Below are 22046 nucleotides of genomic sequence, written 5' to 3'. Positions count from 1 at the left end.
TGAATGGAATGGGATGATGGGAGAGCAGAACTTTAGAAATGGATAGACTTTAAAGATCATCAAGATCACAAGCCTGAGGAGAAGTCACCTGCCTTAGACCCTGTAAGGCTGTCCGTTACCAGCCACCAAGGCTGCTGCTACCTTGCCAGACTTTTGTCCACTAGAGACATGTTTATGAATAGGAAGTGCCTTTGGCATCTATGAAAGTGCCTTACGTGTGTGTGTGTGTGTGTGTGTGAGTGTGTGTGTGTGTGTGTGTGTGTGTGCTGGGCCATAACCACTCAGTGGTAGAAGTACTAGCTTTGATTTAAAATAACAACAAAAAACAAACAAACAACAACAAACCCTGTACCTAGGGATAGCACCTAGGTTCTGAGTCCAAGATGGAGTATCAACACATAGAAGGAAAAAAGTCTCAACCATGTCATATAAACCCTTTAACTTAGCTCTTCTTTTGTAAAGTTTGGCTACTCTAAGTCCTGTCCATTTGTTTTAGAATTCGCATGTGAGTTCCCACACATGAGAAAAGTTTGACACTATCACATAAATTTTGACACTATCATATAAGCATAAGGTTAGGACTGGGAATGTGGTTTAGTGGTAGAGTGCTTGCCTAGCATTCATGAAGTCCTGGGTTCAATTCCCTAGTACCACATAAACAGAAAAAGCCAGAATGGTGCTGTGACTCAAGTGGTAGAACACTAACCTTGAGCAAAAGCAGCTCAGGGACAGTGCCCAGGCCCTGAGTACAAGCCCCAGGACTGGCAAAAAACCCCAAAAAACATAAGCATAAGCTTTTAGATTTTTAAATTTTTGTTTTTGTGAGTGCTTTACACTCTGGATTGGCTTTTTTCTCATGGCTGGTGTTCTACCACTTGAGCCACATCTCCACTTTTTTTTTTGCCAGTCCTGGGGCTTGAACTCAGGGCCTGTGCACTGCCCATGAGCTTCTTTTGTTCAAGACTAGCATTCTACCACTTGAGCCATAGGGCCACTTCTGGCTTTTTCTGTTTATATGGTACTGAGGAATCAAACCCAGGGCTTCATGCATGCAAGGCAAGTACTCTATCACTAAAGTTATATTCCTAGCCAAATCTGTACTTCTACAGATCAATTTGGGGATACTTATATTTTAATATTAAGTCTTATATTTATATCTTTAATTTCACAGCAGTGTTTTTCTTTTTCTTTTCTTGTTTCTTTTGTTGTGTTGGTTGTGGGGCTTGAACTTTGGGCCTGGGCGCTGTCCCTCAGCTCTTCAGCTCAAGGCAAGTGCTCTACCATTGAGCTACAGTGCCACTTCCGGTTTTCTGGTGGTTAATTGGAGATAAAGAGTCTCATGGACTTTCTAGTCTGGGTTGGCTTTGAACTGTGATCCTTAGATCTCAGCCTCCTGAGTAGCTAGGATTATAGGTGTGAATCACGGACACCTGGCTTCAGCAGTGGTTTTGATAGTGTCCAGTGCAGTGGACTTCCAGAACCTTTTTCAGTTTTATTTATTGATTGATCAATTATGCTGGTCTTGGGGCTTAAACTCGGGGCCTGGGCATTGTCCTTGGGCTTTTTTTTGCTCATGGCTAGAGCTCTAGCCTTGATCCACAGCTCTAGTTCTGGCATTTTGGTAGTTAACTGAAGATGAGTCTCACAGACTTCTTGCCCAGGCTGGCTTCAAATTGCAATCCTCAGATTTTGGCCTCCTAAGTAGCTAAGATTATAGGCATGACCTACCAGTGCCCATATATATTTTGCTGGTCCTGGGCCTTGAACTCTGGGCCTGGGTGCTATCCCTGAGCTCCTTTTCCCCAAAGCTAACACTCTGCCACTTGAGCCACAGCACCACTTGCAACTTTATCTATAATTAATTGGAGAGAAGAGTCTCATGGACTTTGCTGCCAGGTTGTCTTTCAACCACAGTCCTCAGATCGCAGCGTCCTTGAGTAGCTAGGATTACAAGTGTGAGCCAGCTCTGATATTTTCTATATCATCACTTACATCCTCCTTTTGTTGAGATATCATACTCCCCTTCTTTAAACAGTTTTTAAAAGCTGTTTGAACAAAATTAAAACAAGTGATTTAAGTATTTGTTTAGTAACTATAATGTCTGTGCTTTCCACCAAGATGAATCCACACTTTCTTGTTTCTTGTATTCCTGGGGGGTAGGTGATGGGCCAGGGACAAAAGCTACAAAAAGCTCTTGGGTTTTGTTTACTTTTTCCTTGCTGTGTTGACCAGGCTGTCTGGCCTTGAACTCCTGGGTTCAACATCAAGGCTTAGTACTGTATAATCATCTTCTTTCTTTTGTTTTATTAAGTACAGGACAAAGACAAAAAACAATCCCATAGGAGAAATTTTTATTTGTATCAAATTACAGAGTACCATAAGTAAGCATAAGGTCATAATTTGAATATTGTAATATAACATGATATTTGGCAAATTATTCAGTTACCAATGTGTATCACATATTTGAGTGCACACTGAAAAGATTATTTGGAGTAATTTGGCACGATAAATATTTTTGTACATTATTTCACTGCTCATCATGTATATATGTGGTATTTGCTTATGTGTGTGTATGTGTATACACACATTCCTAAATTAAATATATTTATATAAAAAGCTAAAGATTGATGTGTTAGGATTAATTTCTTTAAAAAGTCTATCATATTAAATTGCATCTGCATTCAAAGCAGAAGTGTAAAAAAACTGATCAACTTACACACTTGAATTTACAAAGTAACTGAAAATGAAATTAAAATTTCTCTTGAGCCAGGCGCTGGTGGCTCACGACTGTAATCCTAGCTACTCTGGAGGCTGTTCAAAGCCAGTCAGGGCAGGAAAGACCATGAGACTCTTATCTCCAATAAACCACTCAGAAAACTGGAAGTGGTGCTGTGGCTCAAGTGGTAGGGCTCCGAAGAGCTGAGGGACAGCGTCCAGGCCCAGAGTTCAAGCCCCATGACTGACAAAAAAAAAAAAAAATCTATTGAAATGTTATATTTCTGTTTAATTGACATTGAAGAGGCACTAGAAGACATTGGAAATCAACATTTCAGGTTGCAGAAAGGCTAAAGATTCTAAGAGCATTATCGTACCCTCTAAATTAAGACTGACCAGATTAGGAAAAGATGGCAGAAAACATTTTTTTCTTCATTAATATGGAAATTCTCAGGAGGCAACCAGGACATTGTTCTCCCAGGCCTGGGTTTTGTGCTCTTCCATCAGTGGAAATCTGGCTTCTCAGGAAAAGTGCAACCCGTTTGCCTAATTATGACACTTGCTGCATAGTGGCCAGCCCGGATGCATTCAGTCAGAGGCTTGTCAGAGACCAGTTGAGAAAGAAAACCTAGAACACACACAAAGGAAGAGCATGAGTACTGGGTGACAGCAGTGGAATGTCACTGGGTCAGAACAGAATATGACTTAAGCTCCTAGTACTTTCTTCAGCCATGGCAATAAACAAAAGTCCCCCCGGGTTGGCGCATCTTGCTCCTCACAGAGTTCAAGGAGGGCCATGGACGACTTGCCAGCAAGGAAATCCAGCTGTTCTACTTATGCCTCACTCATGGCGCTTTCCTTTCACTTTGAGATAAAAAAGTTTTAAGAAATGCTGGTCAAATAGTATACCTGGGGTCCTTATGGCTGGTAGGTTATGCTCCCTTACTCTTGTGCTCTGGACTTCTTTCTTTCTTTCTTTATTATTTTTTATTTATTTATTTTTGGGTCCGGTCATGGGGCCTGAACTCTGGGCCTGGGTGCTGTCCCTCAGCTCTTCAGCTCAAGGCTAGCGCTCTACCACTTGAGCCACAGCGCCACTTCCAGCTTTTTTCTTTTTGCTTATGTGGTGCTGAGGAATCGAACCCAGGGCCTCATGCATGCCAAGGCAAACAGTCTACCATTGAGCCACTTTCCCAGCCCCTGGACTTCTTTTTTTTTTTTGCATTTTTTTTTTATTGTGAAAATACTGTACAGAGGGGTTACAATTACATGGGCAAGATAATGAGTACATTTCTTAGCAAGCATTGTAGCCTCCTCCTTTGTTTCCCCTTCCCATCCCATCCTCCCCCTCCTCCCCCCCGCCCCCAGTTGTAAAGTTTGTTTTGGACATAACGACTTGTACATCTCATTGTTGCAATGGGTCCACCTGTATCCCTATTTAAACGATTTGTTTTTTTCCCTTCCCCTCCAAAAATTATACCCACATCAAATACAGTGAAAGCAGGGGTTGGTTATACTGTGGGGGAGGGACATACAAAGCAACAAAGAAATAATCTTATAAATGTGTTAGAAATAATCGCATGAAAGAAAAAAAAATTTGAATACCCTGGACTTCTTTAGTATGGTTGTTGTTCAAAATATTCTGTACTTTGGACAGGATTCTATCATCTGGATATCTCTAAGTACAGCTTTGAGGGGGAAAATGTTCTAAAAGACGCCATTATCTCTGTTTCTTTCCAAGGAATATCAGTGAAATAATATAAAGGAATAGCAGTGCAACAGTCTATCTAGTGAGCACCATGGACCAGGTTGACATTAAGAATACTATTGGTAAGTGTTCAGGAATAATGAAGGTGTTAGGAATAACAAAGGTAGTATCACAATAGTTTATATGTATTAGGATGATAATAGGAAACACTAATAATTTAAGGTAACACATATGACAAGTTTGGTGAATAGGGCAAATTCTTTGAAAGATATAAGCTTTCAGATCTTTTTGATAATTTGATTAGAGGGAATCTATTGAAGAGATTATTATTATTTGTCAGTTGTGAGGCTTGAACTCTGGGCCTTGGTACTGTCTCTGAGCTTTTTAAAAAAATTTTTTTTGGGGGGGGTCCAGTCATGGGGCCTGAACTCTGGGCCTGGGCGCTGTCCCTCAGCTCTTCAGCTCAAGGCTAGCACTCTACCACTTGAGCCACAGCGCCACTTCTGGCTTTTTTCTTTTTGCTTATGTGGTGCTGAGGAATCAAACCCAGGGCCTCAGGCATGCAAGGTAAGCGCTCTACCACTGAGCCACCTTCCCAGCCCTCTGAGTTTTTTTTGATCAAGACTAGTGGGTTAATTAGAGATAAGAGTCTCACAGATTTTCCTACCTAGGCTGGCTTTGAACTAGGATTCTCAGATCTCAGCCTCCTACATAGCTAGGATTATAGGCATGACCCACCAGTGCCTGGCCTATTTTGTAGTTTAAAAACTTTCTTATAAATAAGTTCCAGGTCCAGATGATTTCAAGGGTAAATTCTACCAAAGGTTTTAGAGAAGTAAGACCTATGGCATGATAGCTCTTCAGAAAACTGAAACTATGTCCTGCCTTCCCTCTGGTGGCAGTATTACTCTAAAACCACAACTCTAAAAAGATTTATTCTGGGGCTGGGAAGGTGGCTCAGTGGTAGAGCGTTTGCCTTGCATGCCTGAGGCCCTGGGTTCGATTCCTTAGCACCACATAAGCAAAAAGAAAAAAGCCGGAAGTGGCGCTGTGGCTCAAGAGGTAGAGCGCTAGCCTTGAGCTGAAGAGCTGAGGGACAGCGCCCAGGCCCAGAGTTCAGGCCCCACGACCGGAGAAAAAATAAAAAAAAAAAAAATAAAAAGATTTATTCTGATACCCAATATTCTCAAGAACATTTTACCTAGTCAAATCCAAAAATATTTAGAAGACTATACATCATATAAAGTGGAGTTTCTTTTTTTTTTTTTGTCAGTCATGGGGCTTGAAGTCTGGGTCTATGCACTGTCCCTCAGCTCTTCAGCTCAACGCTAGCGCTCTACCACTTGAGCCACAGTGCCACTTCCAGTTTTCTGGTGGTTTATTGGAGATAACAGTCTCACGGACTTCCCTGCCTGAGCTGGCTTTGAACCATGATCCTCAGATCTCAACCTCCTGAGTAGCTAGGATTACAGGCGTGAGCCACCAACACCCAGCAAAGTGGAGTTTCTTTCTTTTTTTTTTTTTTTAAAAAAAACTTTTTTGGGGGGGTTTGGTCGTGAAGCCTGAACTCTGGGCCTGGGCGCTGTTCCTCAGCTCTTCAGCTCAAGCTAGCCCTCTACCACTTGAGCCACAGCACTACTTCTGGCTTTTTCTGCTTATGTGGTGCTGAGGAATTGAACCCAGGGCTCAGCCAGATTCCCAGCCCCAGATCGGTCTATTTTTATTTTTAATTTTTGGTGCCTATACTGGGGCTTGAACTCAGAGCCTAGGTGCTTTCCCTGAACTTTGGTGCTCAAGACTAGCACTTTACTACTTGAGCCACAGCTCTACTTCTGGTTCTTTGGTGGCTAATTGGAGGTAAGTCTTATGGGTGTTTTCCCTAGGCGGGCTTTGAACCATGATCCTCTGATCTTAGCCTTCTGAGTAGTTGGATTAAAGGCGCATGTCACTGGTGCCCAGCTATTTTCAGTTTTTTTAATGAACCTCCCTCCATACTTACTTTCCTAACAGGTACCCTAGTCTACATTACCACCAACAGTGTTTCAGTGTTCCTTTTGTTTCCATCCTTGTCAGTATTTGTTGTTTGTTTCGAGACGTTTGCTATTCTGACTGGGGTGAGATGGGATCTTCGTGTGATTTTGATTTGCCTTTCCTTTATGGCTAAGGAAGTCGAACATTTCTTCATATGTTTATTACACATTTGTACTTCTTTCTCTAAGACCTATCTATTCAATTCAGTGAACATTTATTACTTGGGTTATCTGTTCACTAGTTGTTTCAGCTCTTTGTATATTTACCCTCTGCTGAATGTCTTATGAAGATTTTCTCCCATTCAGGAGTTTCTTTCTTTCTTTCTTTCTTTCTTTCTTTCTTTCTTTCTTTCTTTCTTTCTTTCTTTCTTTCTTTCCTCTCTCTCTCTCTCTCTCACTCTCTTTCTCAGAATTTTTCCTATGTTTTCCTGGAGTAGATTTAGTTTCAGGTCTTACTCTGAGTACAAAATGAGAGCTAGAGGTCTAGTTTCAGTTCCTTGCATGTTTTCCCAACACCATTTGTTGAAGAGGCTGTCTTTTTTCTAGTGTATGCTTTTAGCTCCTCTGTAAAAGATGTCTATAGTTGTATGATTTAATTTCTTTCTTTTTCTTTCTTTCTTTCTTTCTCTTTCTTTCTTTCTTTCTTTCTTTCTTTCTTTCTTTCTTTCTTTCTTTCTTTCTTTCTTTCTCTTTCTTTCTTTCTTTCTCTCTCTCTCTCTTTCTTTCTTTCTCCCTCTCTCCCTCCCTTCCTCCCTCCCTCCCTCCCTTCCTCCCTCTCTCCCTCCCTCCCTCCCTCCATTCCTTTTGTTGATTGTGAGGCTTGAACTAAGGGCCTGAGGCACTGTCCCTGAGCTTTTCTGCTCAAGGCTAGTGCTTTACCACTTTGAGCCACAGTTTCAATTCTGTTTTTCTGGTGGCTAATTGGAGACAAGAATCTCATGGACTTTCCTGCCCACACTGGATTCAAACTGTGATCCTTAGATCTCAGCCCCCTAAGTAGCTAGTATTATAAACATGTGAGACACTGGTGCCTGGCTTATATTTTCTTTTTGTATTTTTGCCTATGTAGTTTAATTTCTACATTTTCTATTCTATTCTTCTGGTCTTTGAATCTGTTTTTGTGTCTGTACCATGCTGTTTTTGGTATTATAATTCTGCAGTACAATTTGAAGTCTGGACTTGTGATACTTCCAACATGGCTCTTTCTGCTCAGGATTTGTGTAGAAATGTTGTCAATTCAATACAATTCTAGCAGGCTTTTTTTTTCTTTTCTCTCTCTCTCTCTCTCTCTCTCTCTCTCTCTCTCTCTTTTTTTTTTTTGCCAGTCTTGGGGCTTGAACTCAGGGCCTAGGCTTTGTTCCTGAGCTTCTTTGTCTCAAGGCTAGCGCTCTACCACTTGAACCACAGCACCACTCTGGCTTTTTTTGTGTATGTGGTACTAAGGAACCGAACCCAGAGCTTCATGCATGTGAGGTGAGCACTCTACCACTGAGCCACATTCCCAGCTCCCCCCACTTTCTTTTTGAATAGACACTGATAAGCTGATTCTCAAAATTATATGAAGGGCTGGGAATGTGGCTTAGTGGTAGAGTGCTTGCCTAGCATGCATGAAGCCCTGCGTTTGACTCATCAGCACCACATACCCAGAAAAAGCCAGAAGTGGTTGAGGCTCAAGTGGGAGTGCTAGCCTTGAACAAAAGAAGCTCAGGGACAGTGCCCAAGCTCTGAGTTCAAGTCCCAGGACTGGCAAAACAACAACAACAAAAAACTATATGAAAATGCAAGAGCTCTAGATTAGCTGAAACATAACTTTGAAAAAGAAAAAAAACAGAGAACTTAGGCTATTTGTTGTAAAAATCATTATAGAACTATAATAATTAAAATTCTATGGTTTAGGCATAAGATATACAAACACTTCAATGGAACTCAACAGAGCCCAGAAATATATCAACTTCTATAAGAACAATTGATAATTATAATTTATTTTTGTTGGTTGTAGGGCTTGAAAATTTGGGGCCTAAGAACTGTCCATGAGCTCTTTTGCTCAAGGTGAGTACTCTACCACTTAAGCAACAGTGCCACTTCCAGTTTCTGGTGGCTAATTAGAAATAGGAGTCTCAGGGACTTTCCTTCCTGGGCTGGCTTTGAACCATAATCCTCAGATCTCAGCCTCCTGAGTAGCTAGGATTACAGGCATGAGCCATCAGTGCTGGGCTCCAATTGATTTTTTAAATAAAAGTATCAAGCGATAACAAAATCAGATTCCATATATGAATAGACTCTTTACTTCATACCATCTACAATGCACTTGAAGTGTTTGAGACCTTAATGTAAGAAATAAAATTATGATAATCTGAGAAGAAAACATAGGTGAAAAATTTTAGTGATTTTGAGTCTGCTAGATTACTTGGTAATATTTAAAAAGTGTAAGTATTCTATTGAGCTATATCTCCTGGTCCAAACAGACTTTTATTAGAAAAAGAATAACTGGGATGTCATCAAAATTAAGTACTTTTGAATCCCAGCTACTCAGGAGTTGGAGATAGAACAATGAATGCTTGAAGCCAGCTGGAGCAAAAGCAACACAATATTTATTTATTTTTTGCCAGTCCTGGGCTTGAACTCTAGGTCTGGGCACTGTCCCTCAGCTCTTCAGCTCAAGGCAAGCACTCTACCACTTGAGCCACAGCGCCACTTCTGGCTTTTTCTGCTTATGTGGTGCTGAGGAATCGAACCCAGGGCCTCATACATGCAAGGCAAGCACTCTACCACTGAGCCACCTTCCCAGACCCTACAATATTTATTTTAAAAAGAAGCCACCTTGCCGGGCGCTGGTGGCTCACGCCTGTAATCCTAGCTACTCAGGAGGCTGAGATCTGAGGATTGCGGTTCAAAGCCAGCCCGGGCAGGAAAGACCATGAGACTCCTATCTCCAATAAACCACTAGAAAACCGGAAGTGGCGCTGTAGCTCAAGTGGTAGAGCGCTTGCCTTGAGCTGAAGAGCTGAGGGACAGCGCCCAGGCCCAGAGTTCAAGCCCCATGACCGACAAAAAAAAAAAAAAAAAAAAGAAGCCACCTTGCCGGGCGCTGGTGGCTCACGCCTGTAATCCTAGCTACTCAGGAGGCTGAGATCTGAGGATCACGGTTCAAAGCCAGCCCGGGCAGGAGAGACCGTGAGACTCCTATCTCCAATAAACCACCAGAAAACCGGAAGTGGCGCTGTAGCTCAAGTGGTAGAGTGCTCGCCTTGAGCTGAAGAGCTGAGGGACAGCGCTCAGGCCCAGAGTTCAAGCCCCACGACTGACAAAAATAAATAAATAAATAAATAAAAAATAAAAAGAAGCCACCTGGACTTCAGTAGCTCACTCCACCTAGCTACTAAGAAGGCTGAGATCTGAGGATCACAGTTCAAAGCCAGCTTGGGCAGGAAAGTCCGTAAAACTCTAAGCTCTAAAAAGCCAGAGTAGAGGTGTCTCTCAGATGGTAGAGTCCTAGCCTTAGCACAAAAGCTCAGGGACAATGCCCTGGCCAAGTTCAAGCCTTAGGAACAAAACAAACAAACAAAAATCAACAACCAAAACAAAAACAAAAAAAAGAAGCCAGCATGGTGCACATAGATGGTCCCAGACACATAGAAGGCAGAGATAGGATCAAAATCCAAGGCCAGTGTGGGCAATAGTTCAAGATTCTAACAAAAATTAAAAGCAAAGCGGATGGGAAGTGTGGCTGGAGTGGCGAGTGTAAGGCTTTCAGTTGAATCCTCAGTACCATGGCCAAAAAGCCTCCCACTCTCCTCAAGAAAAATCCAAGCCCCTTTTGTACCTCGGTAACATGAAATAATAAAAATGGGCAAAAGTGTTGACTATGTCAAAGAAGAGAAACAGATGCCAAGTATGCATGTAATGCTCAACATCTTTATAGCTTTCTCCCTTCCTGCCCCCAAGCTGAGGACCAACTCAGGGCCTTGTACTTGGCAGGCAAGTGCTCTTCCACTGAGCTAAATCCCCAACCTCTCAAAATCTTTAGTTATTAAAGAAATGAAAATTAAAATCACAGTTAGATCACTATATACTCATTAGAATGGCTAAAACTGTCAAAACAGACTCTGTGTTGTCACTCTCATACACTGATTGTGCAAAAGTAAAATAAAACCATTTTGGAAAACCCTAAAGCTATAAATATATAAAACACAGCTATGACATGGCCCAAGGTAAACTAAACCATCTATTTACAGAAGACTTGAAAATGCAGATTCTCAGCAGCTCCAAAGAAGAAGCAAGCCAAACAGATGAGAAGGGGCGGGAAGGCAGGGATACAGAAGGGCACAGGAGCAGTGGCTTTACAGACAAGCATGTGCATGTGTCTAAATTTATCAACTGGTACACTTTAAATGTATGCAGTTGATTGTCCTCCAATTATACTTCAACAAAATTTACAAAAAGAAAAAAAAGGAAAAACATGTTGTTACAAATAAGACAGGTCAAGAATAGAGAAATCTGGGCTGCTTTCCCCTTAGGGAAGCTTGAGCTGCTATAGCAGGGCTCAAATACTGGGAAAAGCAGATAATGAGAAACTGTTCTGGAACTGGACTTTTGGGCCTTAGGCCTGGCCGCCAGGGCAGGAGGGAGGTTAATTGAGAAGCTGTGGTACAGTGACCTATAGAGAACATTACAAGAGATTTATGTCCTTCCTCTTCTACTATTCTCATCACACAGGCTTCCGAGTCAGAAGTAGGGAGCATTCTGCATTTGCTAGAACAAGTATACTCATTCAAAGAATAAAATTAATTTGGTTAGTAGAATAATGAATTTTGAAGACATTTACTTGGATTGTGAAATAATTCTCTCAAGAGATTTAGGATTTAGTAAGGGTATTTTTTTATCACTGACTTTTCAGGTAAGAGTCAAAGGTCAATAGTAACTTTCTGCCAAACTGTAAGTGTAAGTACTCAGCCCACACAGTGAATGGAGCAGATGCCAAATTCAGAGCCAGATCAGCTTACAATGGAAACACGTCTATTAGAAGCCTTCTAAGCAACATCTGTTTCCCTTATTCCTCCTGCTAGCTAGCATCTCTGTGAGAAAAAGAAAGCTTATGTTTATGGAATGCTTTTGTGAAGCCTAAGTACCAGCATCCTCTTTAGAAGAGAAGAATCCCAATGAATGAGCCAAGCACTTAGGAGTCAGCTGCTTTGACAAGTGGAAAACCTGGACACTGGAAAACACTAAGACCTTTGCCCGGGAGCATATCTGCTTTTCAATAACCTATTTGGGAAAAAAAATCAACTCCAGTGGATTATGGATATAAGAGCATCGATTATAAGCACTACCTTCAAAAAGTAGTTGATATGAATCTTAACAGTTGTATAAAGTTAAACACACACAGAGTTTCTTCTTAAAGACTTGCTTGCAGAGGATCCTTTTATAATATGAATAAGCAAACATTGTCACAGTGATTTTTATCTTCTAAAAATCTATGTAACATAAAATACATTATTTTAAGAATTTAAAATGTACAATTCAGTGGCTGTCAGTACATTTATAATATTGTATATTGTGTATCTATCAAACTGACCACCACAGAAACTTCCAGGACTGGACATGGCTCAGTGGTGGAGTGCTTGAACTACCATATGTTCTACTGTCTGCACTACTAATAAATATTAAAAACAAAAAACAAAACCACCTCTCATTAGGTGTGGTGGTACATACCTGTAATATTAGCACATGAGTGGGTAAAGAGGATTATGATTTTGAGGTCACCCTAGGCTACACAGCAAAACCCTGCCTCAGAACAGAGGACTTCCCAATCCTCTTTGCCTCAGATCCTAGTTGCTTTTTTTTTTTTTTGACAGTCCTGGGGCTTGAACTCAGGGCCTGGGCACTGTCCTTGAGCTTCTTTTGCTCAAGGCTAGTACTCTACCATTTGAGCCACAGGCCATTTCTGGCTTTTTCTGTGTATATGGTATTGAGGAACTGAACCCAGGGCTTCATGCCTGATAGGTAAGCACTCTACCACTAAGCATATTCCCAGCCCCTGTTATTTTTTTATTTCTTTATTTTTTTTTGTCATTTGTGGGGCTTAAACTCTGGGCCTAAGCACTGTCCCTCAGCTCTTCAGCTCAACGTTTGTGCTCTGCCACTTGAGCCACAGTGCCACTTCTGGTTTTTTGGTAGTTAATTGGGGATAAGAGTCTCACGGACTTTCCTGCCCTGGCTGGCTTTCAACCAGCCTCCTGAGTAGCTAGGATTACAGGTGTGAGGCTAAGTTGCTTGTTTTTTGTTTTTGTTTATTTTTGGAGGTGGGACTAAGTTTGAACTCAGGGCCTTGTGAAAGGCCCTAGGTTTAATCTCTGTCAAACATGCCAATACACACAAGCTCCTTGTCACACTTCTATTTATGTGTTTTTGTGTGTGTGTTTTGGTTGTTGTTGCTCTTTTTGTGCTTCTATTGGGGCTTAAACTGGGCTTCACCCTTTTTTGCTTACCATCTACCACTTGAGCCATACCTCCACTTTCAGCTTCATGCTGGTCAGCCTCCAGAGTATTAGGATTACAGGCATGAGCCATCAGGGCTCTATTCGTGTGGCTCCATGCTCCTCAGACCTGAGCCTTTTGGGTAGGTAGGATTATAGGTATTGGTCCCTGGCCACTGGCAAGAGATTCTTTTTTAAATCAGTTATTAAAGACTTGTAATTCTTTTTTTTTTTTTTTATTGTAAAGATACTATACAGAGGGTTACAGTTACATGAGTGAGGTAATGAGTACACTTCCACTTCCTCTTGAACATTGTTACCCCCTCCATTGTTTTCCCCCTACCATCCCCTCCCTCCCTCCCTTCCCCAAGGTTCTTTTTTTTTTTTTTTTTTTGATTGTGATTAAGTGATTACTTAATTTCCGGAAATTCACAGTATTGTGGAATAATGATGCTCATTTAAAGTCACAAGTTCATTCTAACTTTCCTGGAGCAAATTGTCTATCACAGTCTGTAATATATAACGGTGTTCATATGTTATATACCATATATGTGATCAGCAGCATGGGGATATTTAGTAGTGGTTCAACCAGATGAGTGGGAGTTCTTTGTTTCTTAAGTCCTGTTAGTTTTAAGACTTGTAATTCTTTACAGCCCTTGAGTATCCAAAATGCCCCAGTTATTATTAATGGGAGGCCTTCAGGCTGGCTCCTGGTCTTAGACCTGCCTTTATCTTATTTCTGAGCATGTTCTTCTCACTTTCTAGAACAATATACTGAGCTTAGAAGGCTTGTATATTGCTGGGCGCTGGTGGCTCATGCCTGTAAGCCTAGCTACTCAGGAGGCTGAGATCTGAGGATCTTGGTTCAAAGCCAGCCCGGGCAGGAAAGACCGTGATAAACCACTAGAAAACTGGAAGTGGCGCTGTAGCTCAAGTGGTAGAGCACGCCTTGAGCTGAAAAGCTAAAGGACAGCGCCCAGGCCCAGAGTTCAAGCCCCACGACCAACAAAAAAAAAAGGCAGTTTGTATATTGAAAATCTCCTAGCAACTCAGGAAGCTAAGATTTGAAAACAATTTCAAAGCCAGCATGGGCAGAAAAGACCAATTAATCACCAAAAGGCTGAAAGTGGACCTGGGGCTCAAGTGCTAGAGTACTAGTCTTGAGCAAAAGAACTCAGCACCTAGGCCCTGAATTCAACCCCAGGACTAGCAACAAAAAGAAAAAAAAGTAATTTGGTAACATATACAAAAAAGTAATAGAAGGCATACCAGTCTCTGTAACCCCTCTGTACAGTATTTTCACAATAAAAACAAAATTGATTTTAAAAAAAAGCATACCAATCTCTAGTGAAGAAAACTGTAGGACTTAATGAAAGACATTACAAAACACTACATGGAGGGCTACACCAGGTTATAAGTTAAGACAACACAGGCAATGCAAATTTAGTTGCAGACTCAACAAAGTTTTAGGGAAACTGACAAAAATTGACTTTTAAATTTATGTGCAAAGACAAAGGATAATTGCCAAGTACACCTCCAGAAGATAAACCAGATAAAAGGGGCTTGTCTGTCTGTCCAGAGTCAAACATATGTATAAATCTATAGAAGGAAATACAGGGTTTAATGGCATACATCAGATAAATAGTGCAAAGGAAAAGAATGAGCCCTAAAACAAACAAATGAAAATATAAAGATTCGAGGTACAACAGAGTTGTTGTTGCTTTTTAGAAAAGTAATGTTTGGCTGGGAATGTGCCTTAGTGGTAGAGTGCTTGCCTAGCATGCATGAGGCCCTGTGTTCAATTCCTCAATACCACATAAACAGAAAAAGTCAGAAGTGGCACTGTGGCTCAAATGGTAGAGTGCTAGCTTTGAGCAAAAGAAGCTTAGGGACAGTGCCCAGGCTCTGAGTTCAAGCCCAGGACTGGCAAAAACAAAAACAAATACAAAAGTAGTATTTAAAACCAGTCATGGGACTGGGAATGTGACTTAGCGATAGAGTACTGGTCTAGCATAACATGAAGTCCTGGGTTTCATTCCTCAGTACCACATAAACAGAAAAAGCCAGCAGTGGTGTTATGGCTCAAGTAGTAGAACTCTAGTCTTGAGCAGAGAGACTCAGACAGAGCCAGGGTCCTGAGTTCAAGCCCCAGGACTGACAAAGAAGAAAAAAGCAGGACACACATCTACAATTTCAGTACTAGGCTGGCAGGAGGATTGAGTTCAAGGCCAGCCTGGGCTATCTATATAGCAAGACCCTTTTACAGAGAAGAAAAAGAAAATAAACAAAAACTACACTGTAAGAATAAAGGGGGGGAGAGGGAAATGGGAAGGTGGCTCAGTGGTAGAGTGCTTGCCTTGCATGCGTGAGGCCCTGGGTTCAATTCCTCAGCACCACATAAGCAGAAAAAAAAGCCGGAAGTGGTGTTATGGCTCAAGTGGTAGAGCGCTAACCTTGAGCTGAAGAGCTGAGGGACAGCGCCCAGGCCCAGAGTTCAGGTCCCACAACCGGACCCCCCCCCCCCCAAAAAAAGAATAAAGGGGGCTGGGAATGTGGCTTAGTGGTACAGTGCTTGTCTAGCATGCATGAAGCCCTGGTTCAATTCCTCAGTAACACATATGCAGAAAAATCCAGAAGAGGCCCTGTGGCTCAAGTGGTAGAGTGCTAGCCTTGAGCAAAAGAAGCTCAGGGGCAGTGCACAGGCCCTGAGTTCAAGCCCCAGGACTGGCACACACACACACACACAAAAGGCCAGAAACTGAGAAAAAAATAATAGGCAAGCATCTTGAATAAGCATTTATCCAGAGAAAACAAAAGATGCTAAACCTAACAAGTAATTGGGGGAAATGCAAATTAAAAACAACAATGAGAACCTAAGAATTTGCTGGGTTAGCAAACATTTATATATCTGACAAAGGCACTTGATGAGGAAGATGCTTTGTAATCTTTCTAGAGCTGGTAGGAATTTAAAGTGCTACAGTGAATTGCAAAAATGATTTTGCACTACCTAGCACACTAAGCACTTATTTTCATAACTAAGTATAAATTCTAGAGAAACTCTTCTAATAGCAGGATACATGCATTACAATGTTTATTAATAATGCAAAAAGCCAAGAATCAGCCTAAGCCACAAGCTGGACCAGGAGGCCTATTTGTACAAAAGAACAGAGAAAATGATAGTTGTATGCAGTGACCTGGATGGGTTCTCCTATTGTTTAGGAATATATTAAATGTGTGGTGCATTTAAAAGAAAAGTAAATAAGCAGGACTTAGGAAATAGTTACTTTTAGTGCAGGGAAATATAACTGAAGTAGGTCTGACACATTCTTTTTTTTTTTTGGTCGGTTGTGGGGCTTGAACTTGAAGTAATATTTACAAGGGTTTCAAAGAGATCTTTAATGTGGGTTTTGGGTCTAGAACTGCTCATTTTATCAATATCAGTATTATTATCCAAATTCTATTCTTTAGGTTTTTCTACCACTTATATTTGTGTGTATATACACATTTATAATTCAGTATATAAATATGTTCTAGATTTTTCTAAATATGTATATTGTATAAATTTGTATATATATAATATACTATACATTTCTAGTAGTCTGCTTTACTTAATATTATTTAAACATGTAACATTTTCACTTAAAGTATTACCAAGACCAAAAATATATAACACATTGAATTACTAAAGAGAACTTGGCATTCTTTTATTTCAGAGTGCAAATTAGTACCTCCCCCTCACCCTGTTTGGCCAATACTAGACTTGAATTTAGGCCCTTACCCTTTTTTTTTTTTTTTGGTTGGTCATGGGACCTGGACTCTGGGCCTGGGCGCTGTCCCTCAGCTCTTCAGCTCAAGGCTAACGCTTTAACACTTGAGCCACAGCACCCACTTCCGGCTTTTTTTGCTTACCTGGTGCTGAGGAATTGAAACCTAGGGCCTCATGCATGCGAGGCAAGCACTCTACCACTGAGCCACCTTCCCAGCCTGCCCTTATATTAAAAAAAAAAAGTATCTTATTTTAGTTATTATAAAGGTGATGTACAGAGGGTTATATTTACATAAGTCAGGTACAGTACACTTCCTTTTGGACAATAACACCTCCCCTTCCCTCGCTCTCTCCCAGTTTTCCCCTGTCATGGCCAACCACAAGTAGTGTCTAGGGGGTGCCATACCTGGAACTCCAGCTTTTTGCTGGTTAATTGGAGATAAGCCTCTTTCCGATATGTCTGTTCCACCTGGCTTTGAACTATGATCCTCAGATCTCAGCCTCCTGAGTAAGCTAGAGTTACAGGCCTGAGCCACTGTCACTAGGCAAATCAGCACTATTAAAAAAAAATTTCCTTCCTTCCTTCCATTGTGGGACTTGAACTCTGGGCCTGAAGCTGTCCCTGAGCTCTTCAGCTCAAGACCAGTGCTCTACCACTTGAGTCACAGCACCACTTCTGGTTTTCTGCTGGTTTATTGGAGATAAGAATCTCATCGACTTTCCTGCCCAGGCTGGCTTTGAACCATGATACTCAGATCTCAGCCTCTTGAGTAACTAGGATTACAGGCGTGAGCCACCGGTACCCTGCTAAATTTCTTTATTGAAATTGAGTGGTTACATAAATTTTACAATATTGTGGGATAGTGGTACTTAGCTAAACACATTTTAACCTTCACAAGGTGAATTGTCATTATTATGGTCTGTAAAACTTGTGAACTCTACAAATTTTGACAAACAACTATTTCTTCCAAATCGGGTGATATATATATATATATATATTTCTTTCCTTTTGCTTAGTGTCAGCTGTTTCCTTGAGTTGCTTAGTTCACTTTCATCAATGTCCACTGCATCAGCACTAGTTTTGAAGGGCACTTTGGTAGTATCTATCAAAAATTTAAATGCGTAACAGCGTTGAGCCCAGTAATTCCACTTCTAAGACACTATCATACAGAGATTTACAAGTGTTCAAAGGTATATGGAGAAGAACATTCTTTGTAGCTTTGCTTGGAATAAAAGAAGACCACTTTACTATCATTACTATTATTTAATATATAGCCCATATTAAAATACCTGCTATCCTAGTAATACCCCTAATATATTCTTTTTTGGGGGGGAGGGGTGTCCAGACGTGTGGCCTGAACTCTGGGCCTGGGCGCTGTCCCTCAGCTCTTCAGCTCAAGGCTAGTGTTCTACCACTTGAGCCACAGCACCACTTCTAGCTTTTTTCTTTTTGCTTATGTGGTGCTGAGAAATTGAACCCAGGGCCCCATGCATGCAAGGCAAGTGCTCTACCACTGAGCCACCTTCCCAGCCCCTACCCTAATACATTCTTTTCCTGCTACAGAATCTAATTTAGAGTCACAGGTTTCTTTAGTTGTCATGTTCCTTTAGTCTCCTTTAACTAGAAACTTTTTTTTTTTTGGGTCCGGTCGTGGGGCCTGAACTCTGGGCCTGGGCGCTGTCCCTCAGCTCTTCAGCTCAAAGCTAGTGCTCTATCACTTGAGCCACAGTGCCACTTCCGGCTTTTTTCTTTTTGCTTATGTGGTGCTGAGGAATTGAACCCAGGGCCTCAGGCATGCAAGGCAAGCGCTCTACCACTGAGCCACCTTCCCAGCCCATAGAAACATAAATTTTTTTAAAATATATTTTTGTTGGTCGTGGGGGTCTTCAGCTATTCAGCCTAAGGCTATTGCCCTACCACTTGAGCCACAGCACCACATCTGGCTTTTTTCTGCTTATGTGGTACTGAGGAATTGAACCCAAGGCCTCATGTGTGCAAGGCAAGCACTCTACCTCTGAGCCAACTTCCCAGACCTAACTAGAAACTTTTTTTTTTATTGTAAAGATAATATACAGAGGGTTACAGTTACGTGAGTGAGGTAATGAGTACAGTTCCTCTTGAACATTGTTACCCCCTCCATTGTTTTCCCCCTACCATCCCTTCCCTCCCTTCCTTCCCTGAGGTTCTTTTTTTTTTTTTTTTGATTGTGATTAAGTGATTACATAATTTCCAGAAATTCACAGTATTGTGGAATAATGATGCTCATTTAAAGTCACAAGTTCATTCTAACTTTCCTGGAGCAAATTGTCTATCACAGTCTGTAATATATAACGGTGTTCACATGTTATATACCATATATGTGATCAGCAGCATGGGGATATTTAGTAGTGGTTCAACTAGATGAGTGGGAGTTCTTTGTTTCTTAAGTCCTGTTAGTTTTGTCGTATCACCTAACATTTTGGATTTATCATCCACTTATCAGGGAGACCATGTACCGTTTGTCTCTTCGTTCTTGGCTAACCTCGCTCAACATGATTCCTTCTAGCTCCATCCATTTCCCTGCAAATGCCATTATTTTGTCATTTCTAATGGCTGCATAATATTCCATTGTGTATAGATACCACAAATTTGGATCCATTCATCTGTGGTGGGGCATCTAGGTTGTTTCCATATCCTAGCTATTGTGAACAGTGCTGCAATAAACATGGAGGTGCACGTGTCCTTGTATATTGGTTCCTGTTGTTCAGGGTAGATGCCTAGAAGTGGTATGACTGGGTCGTAAGGGAGGTCAATCTTTAGCTTTCTAAGGACCCTCCAGACTGCTTTCCAAAGTGGTTGTATAAGTATACATTCTAACTAGAAACTTTTATTTTTTTATTTTTTTATTTTTTTGTCGGTCATGGGGCTTGAACTCTGGGCTTGGGCGCTGTCCCTCAGCTCTTCAGCTCAAGGTGAGTGCTCTACCACTTGAGCTACAGTGCCACTTCCGGTTTTTCTAGTGGTTTATTGGAGATAGGAGTCTCACGGTCTTTCCTGCCTGGGCTGGCTTTGAACCGAGATCCTCAGATCTCAGCCTCCTGAGTAGCTAGGATTACAGGCGTGAGCCACCGGCACCCGGCTTTAACTAGAAACTTTTAATAGTTACACACACACACACACACACACACACACACACACACACACACACACACACACACACACACACACACACACACACACACACACACACACACACATTTTTTTTTTTTTTTTTTTTTTTTGCTCTTCAGCTCAAGGAGAGCTCTCTCACGCTTGAGCCACAGTTTTCTAGTGGTTTATTAGAGATAAGAGTCTCATGGATTTTCCTGCCTGGGCTGGCTTTGAACTGCGATCCTCAGATCTCAGCCTCCTAAGTAGCTAGGATTACAGGCATGAGCCACCAGCGCCTGGCTTTAGTTTGATATTTTTAAAGAGACCAGGTAAATTGTGCTGAATGTACTCAGTTTGGGTTGTCTGATGATGACATTCTTATGATGAGATTCAGCTTTAATACTTGCTGGGAATAGCACAAAAGTAATGCCTGCTCTGTTCCTAGGGTGTCCTTATCAGGGGGTATTTAGTGATGTTTGATTGGTTGGTTGGAGTAATAGCTGCCTCAGTGGTAGAGTGCTTGCCTTGCATGCATGAGGCCCTGGGTTCAATTCCTCAGCACCACATAAGCAGAAAAAGCTGGAAGTGGTGCTGTGGCTCAAGTGGTAGAGCGCTATCCTTGAGCTGAAGAGCTGAGGGACAGCGCCCAGGCCCAGAATTCAGGCCCCATGACTGACAAAAAAAAATTATGATTATGTGAAACAAAATAAAAGTAAACAACCCAACAGTATTGGACCAGTTAAATCTATAAATGGAATAGTAAGTTTGATCAATATTGCTTCTGTAAAACAAATTCCAAGACAAGGATAAGGAAAAATCCAAGAGCAGCTCAAGTAAGTACAGGAAGCTGTCATTTCATGAAGAACTGGAATATGTTCTCCTACACAAACTTACAGGGAGAGGATTTCTGGATCAGCAGAATTGAGCAGCCAAAGAGGTACAATAGTTACTATGCATTTTTTTGTTTTTGGTTATTTTCAGTAACTTATAGGTATTTTAAAGAAAGAAAGAAATTTCTGGTTATAAAAGTAATGTTGCAGGTGGGGAATGTGGCTTAGTGGTAGAGTGCTTGCTTGCCTAGCAAGCATGAAGCCCTGGGTTTGATTCCTTAGTACCACATAAACAGAAAAAACCAAACATGGTGCTATGAATCAAGTGGTAGGGCACTAGCCTTGAGCTGAAGAGCTGAGGGACAGCACCCAGGCCTAGAGTTCAAGCCCCACGACTGACAAAACCAAAATCAAAACAAAACAAACCCACCACCACCACAACAAAAACATGGGAAATTTAAGAAAAATGGTTATTAAGAGGAATGGATTCAAGAGTTTCAGCAGAAAATTCTGTTTAACAGTTTTCTATGCATGCCTTTGAAGTTTATTACTAATTATAGCCAATGGGGACAGAGCTTTTCATAGAGTAAATCAGCTCAAGTATCAGTGGAAGTGCAATGAAATTGGTCACTCTACTTAGAAGATTCCTCAAGGTTATAAAAAAAATTACTATTTTCTGTATTCTACTGTTAAGTTTAAGGAAATACAGGCAGTTTTAGTCAAGGCAATTTAGAAAGTTTTTGAAGGAATCTTTGTACAATTTTTTCTTCCCCCAATCATCTTGCTATATAAATCTGTACACATCTTGTGAGGTAGAAACTTAAGGATCAATGCTTTTCTCAGAGGGATTGCTAGAGAACAGAATTAAGCAGAGTAAGCAGAGAGGATTCACTGCACTTGGACAAAGTGTCTATCACAAGATATAAATGAAAACAGGTGTTTGGGGGAAAAAAAATGTGAAGCTTCACTGGCCATAGGAAAACAAGCCTCAGCACCCTAGAGTAGCGTAACTGAGGAAGTTGGGAGATTGGACACACTATTATAACAAACCAGTGATGTCAGTTGCATCAGATGAAAGGATTTCCTTTAAAAGTTTTTATTATCAACAGAATATATGTACTGGAGCATTTGTGGATTCACACAAAAGTCATGCAGAAAAGTATCCGAAAGTTCCCAGATTCCTAAGCAAGCCCCAGTTTCCTATATATTACTATCTTGTATTAGTGTAGATCACTTGTTACAATTAATAATGTGTTTACACATTTAGGTTTACTCTTGTGTTGTATTTTCTGTGGTATTTCACAAATCTAAAAGTGACCTGTACCATTAAAATGTAACAGAGAATCATTGTACTTCACTAAGACTCCTCTGTGTTTACTGCCCTCTTTCTT

At 41.1% G+C, this 22046-nt stretch overlaps 1 protein-coding gene across 5 annotated transcripts in view; it reads right to left on the bottom strand.

The window, feature by feature from the left end:
- Window positions 1-2340: 2340 nt before the first annotated feature.
- The window catches only part of Adk (adenosine kinase), a 424911-nt gene continuing 405205 nt past the window's right edge, over window positions 2341-22046 (bottom strand). For all 5 annotated transcript variants that reach the window (XM_070020633.1, XM_070020634.1, XM_070020636.1 and 2 more), the window contains one exon: window positions 2341-3343. In XM_070020633.1, coding sequence (XP_069876734.1) covers window positions 3219-3343 — 125 coding nt within the window. In that variant the 3' untranslated portion in view covers window positions 2341-3218. The remainder of the gene's footprint in view (window positions 3344-22046) is intronic.

This window comes from Dipodomys merriami, unplaced genomic scaffold (genome assembly GCF_024711535.1).
Source record: "Dipodomys merriami isolate MVZ:Mamm:240054 unplaced genomic scaffold, mDipMer1.0.p SCAF_14, whole genome shotgun sequence".
Taxonomy (NCBI): Eukaryota; Metazoa; Chordata; class Mammalia; order Rodentia; family Heteromyidae; genus Dipodomys; species Dipodomys merriami.
This window is presented reverse-complemented; position numbering and strand designations above follow the sequence as displayed.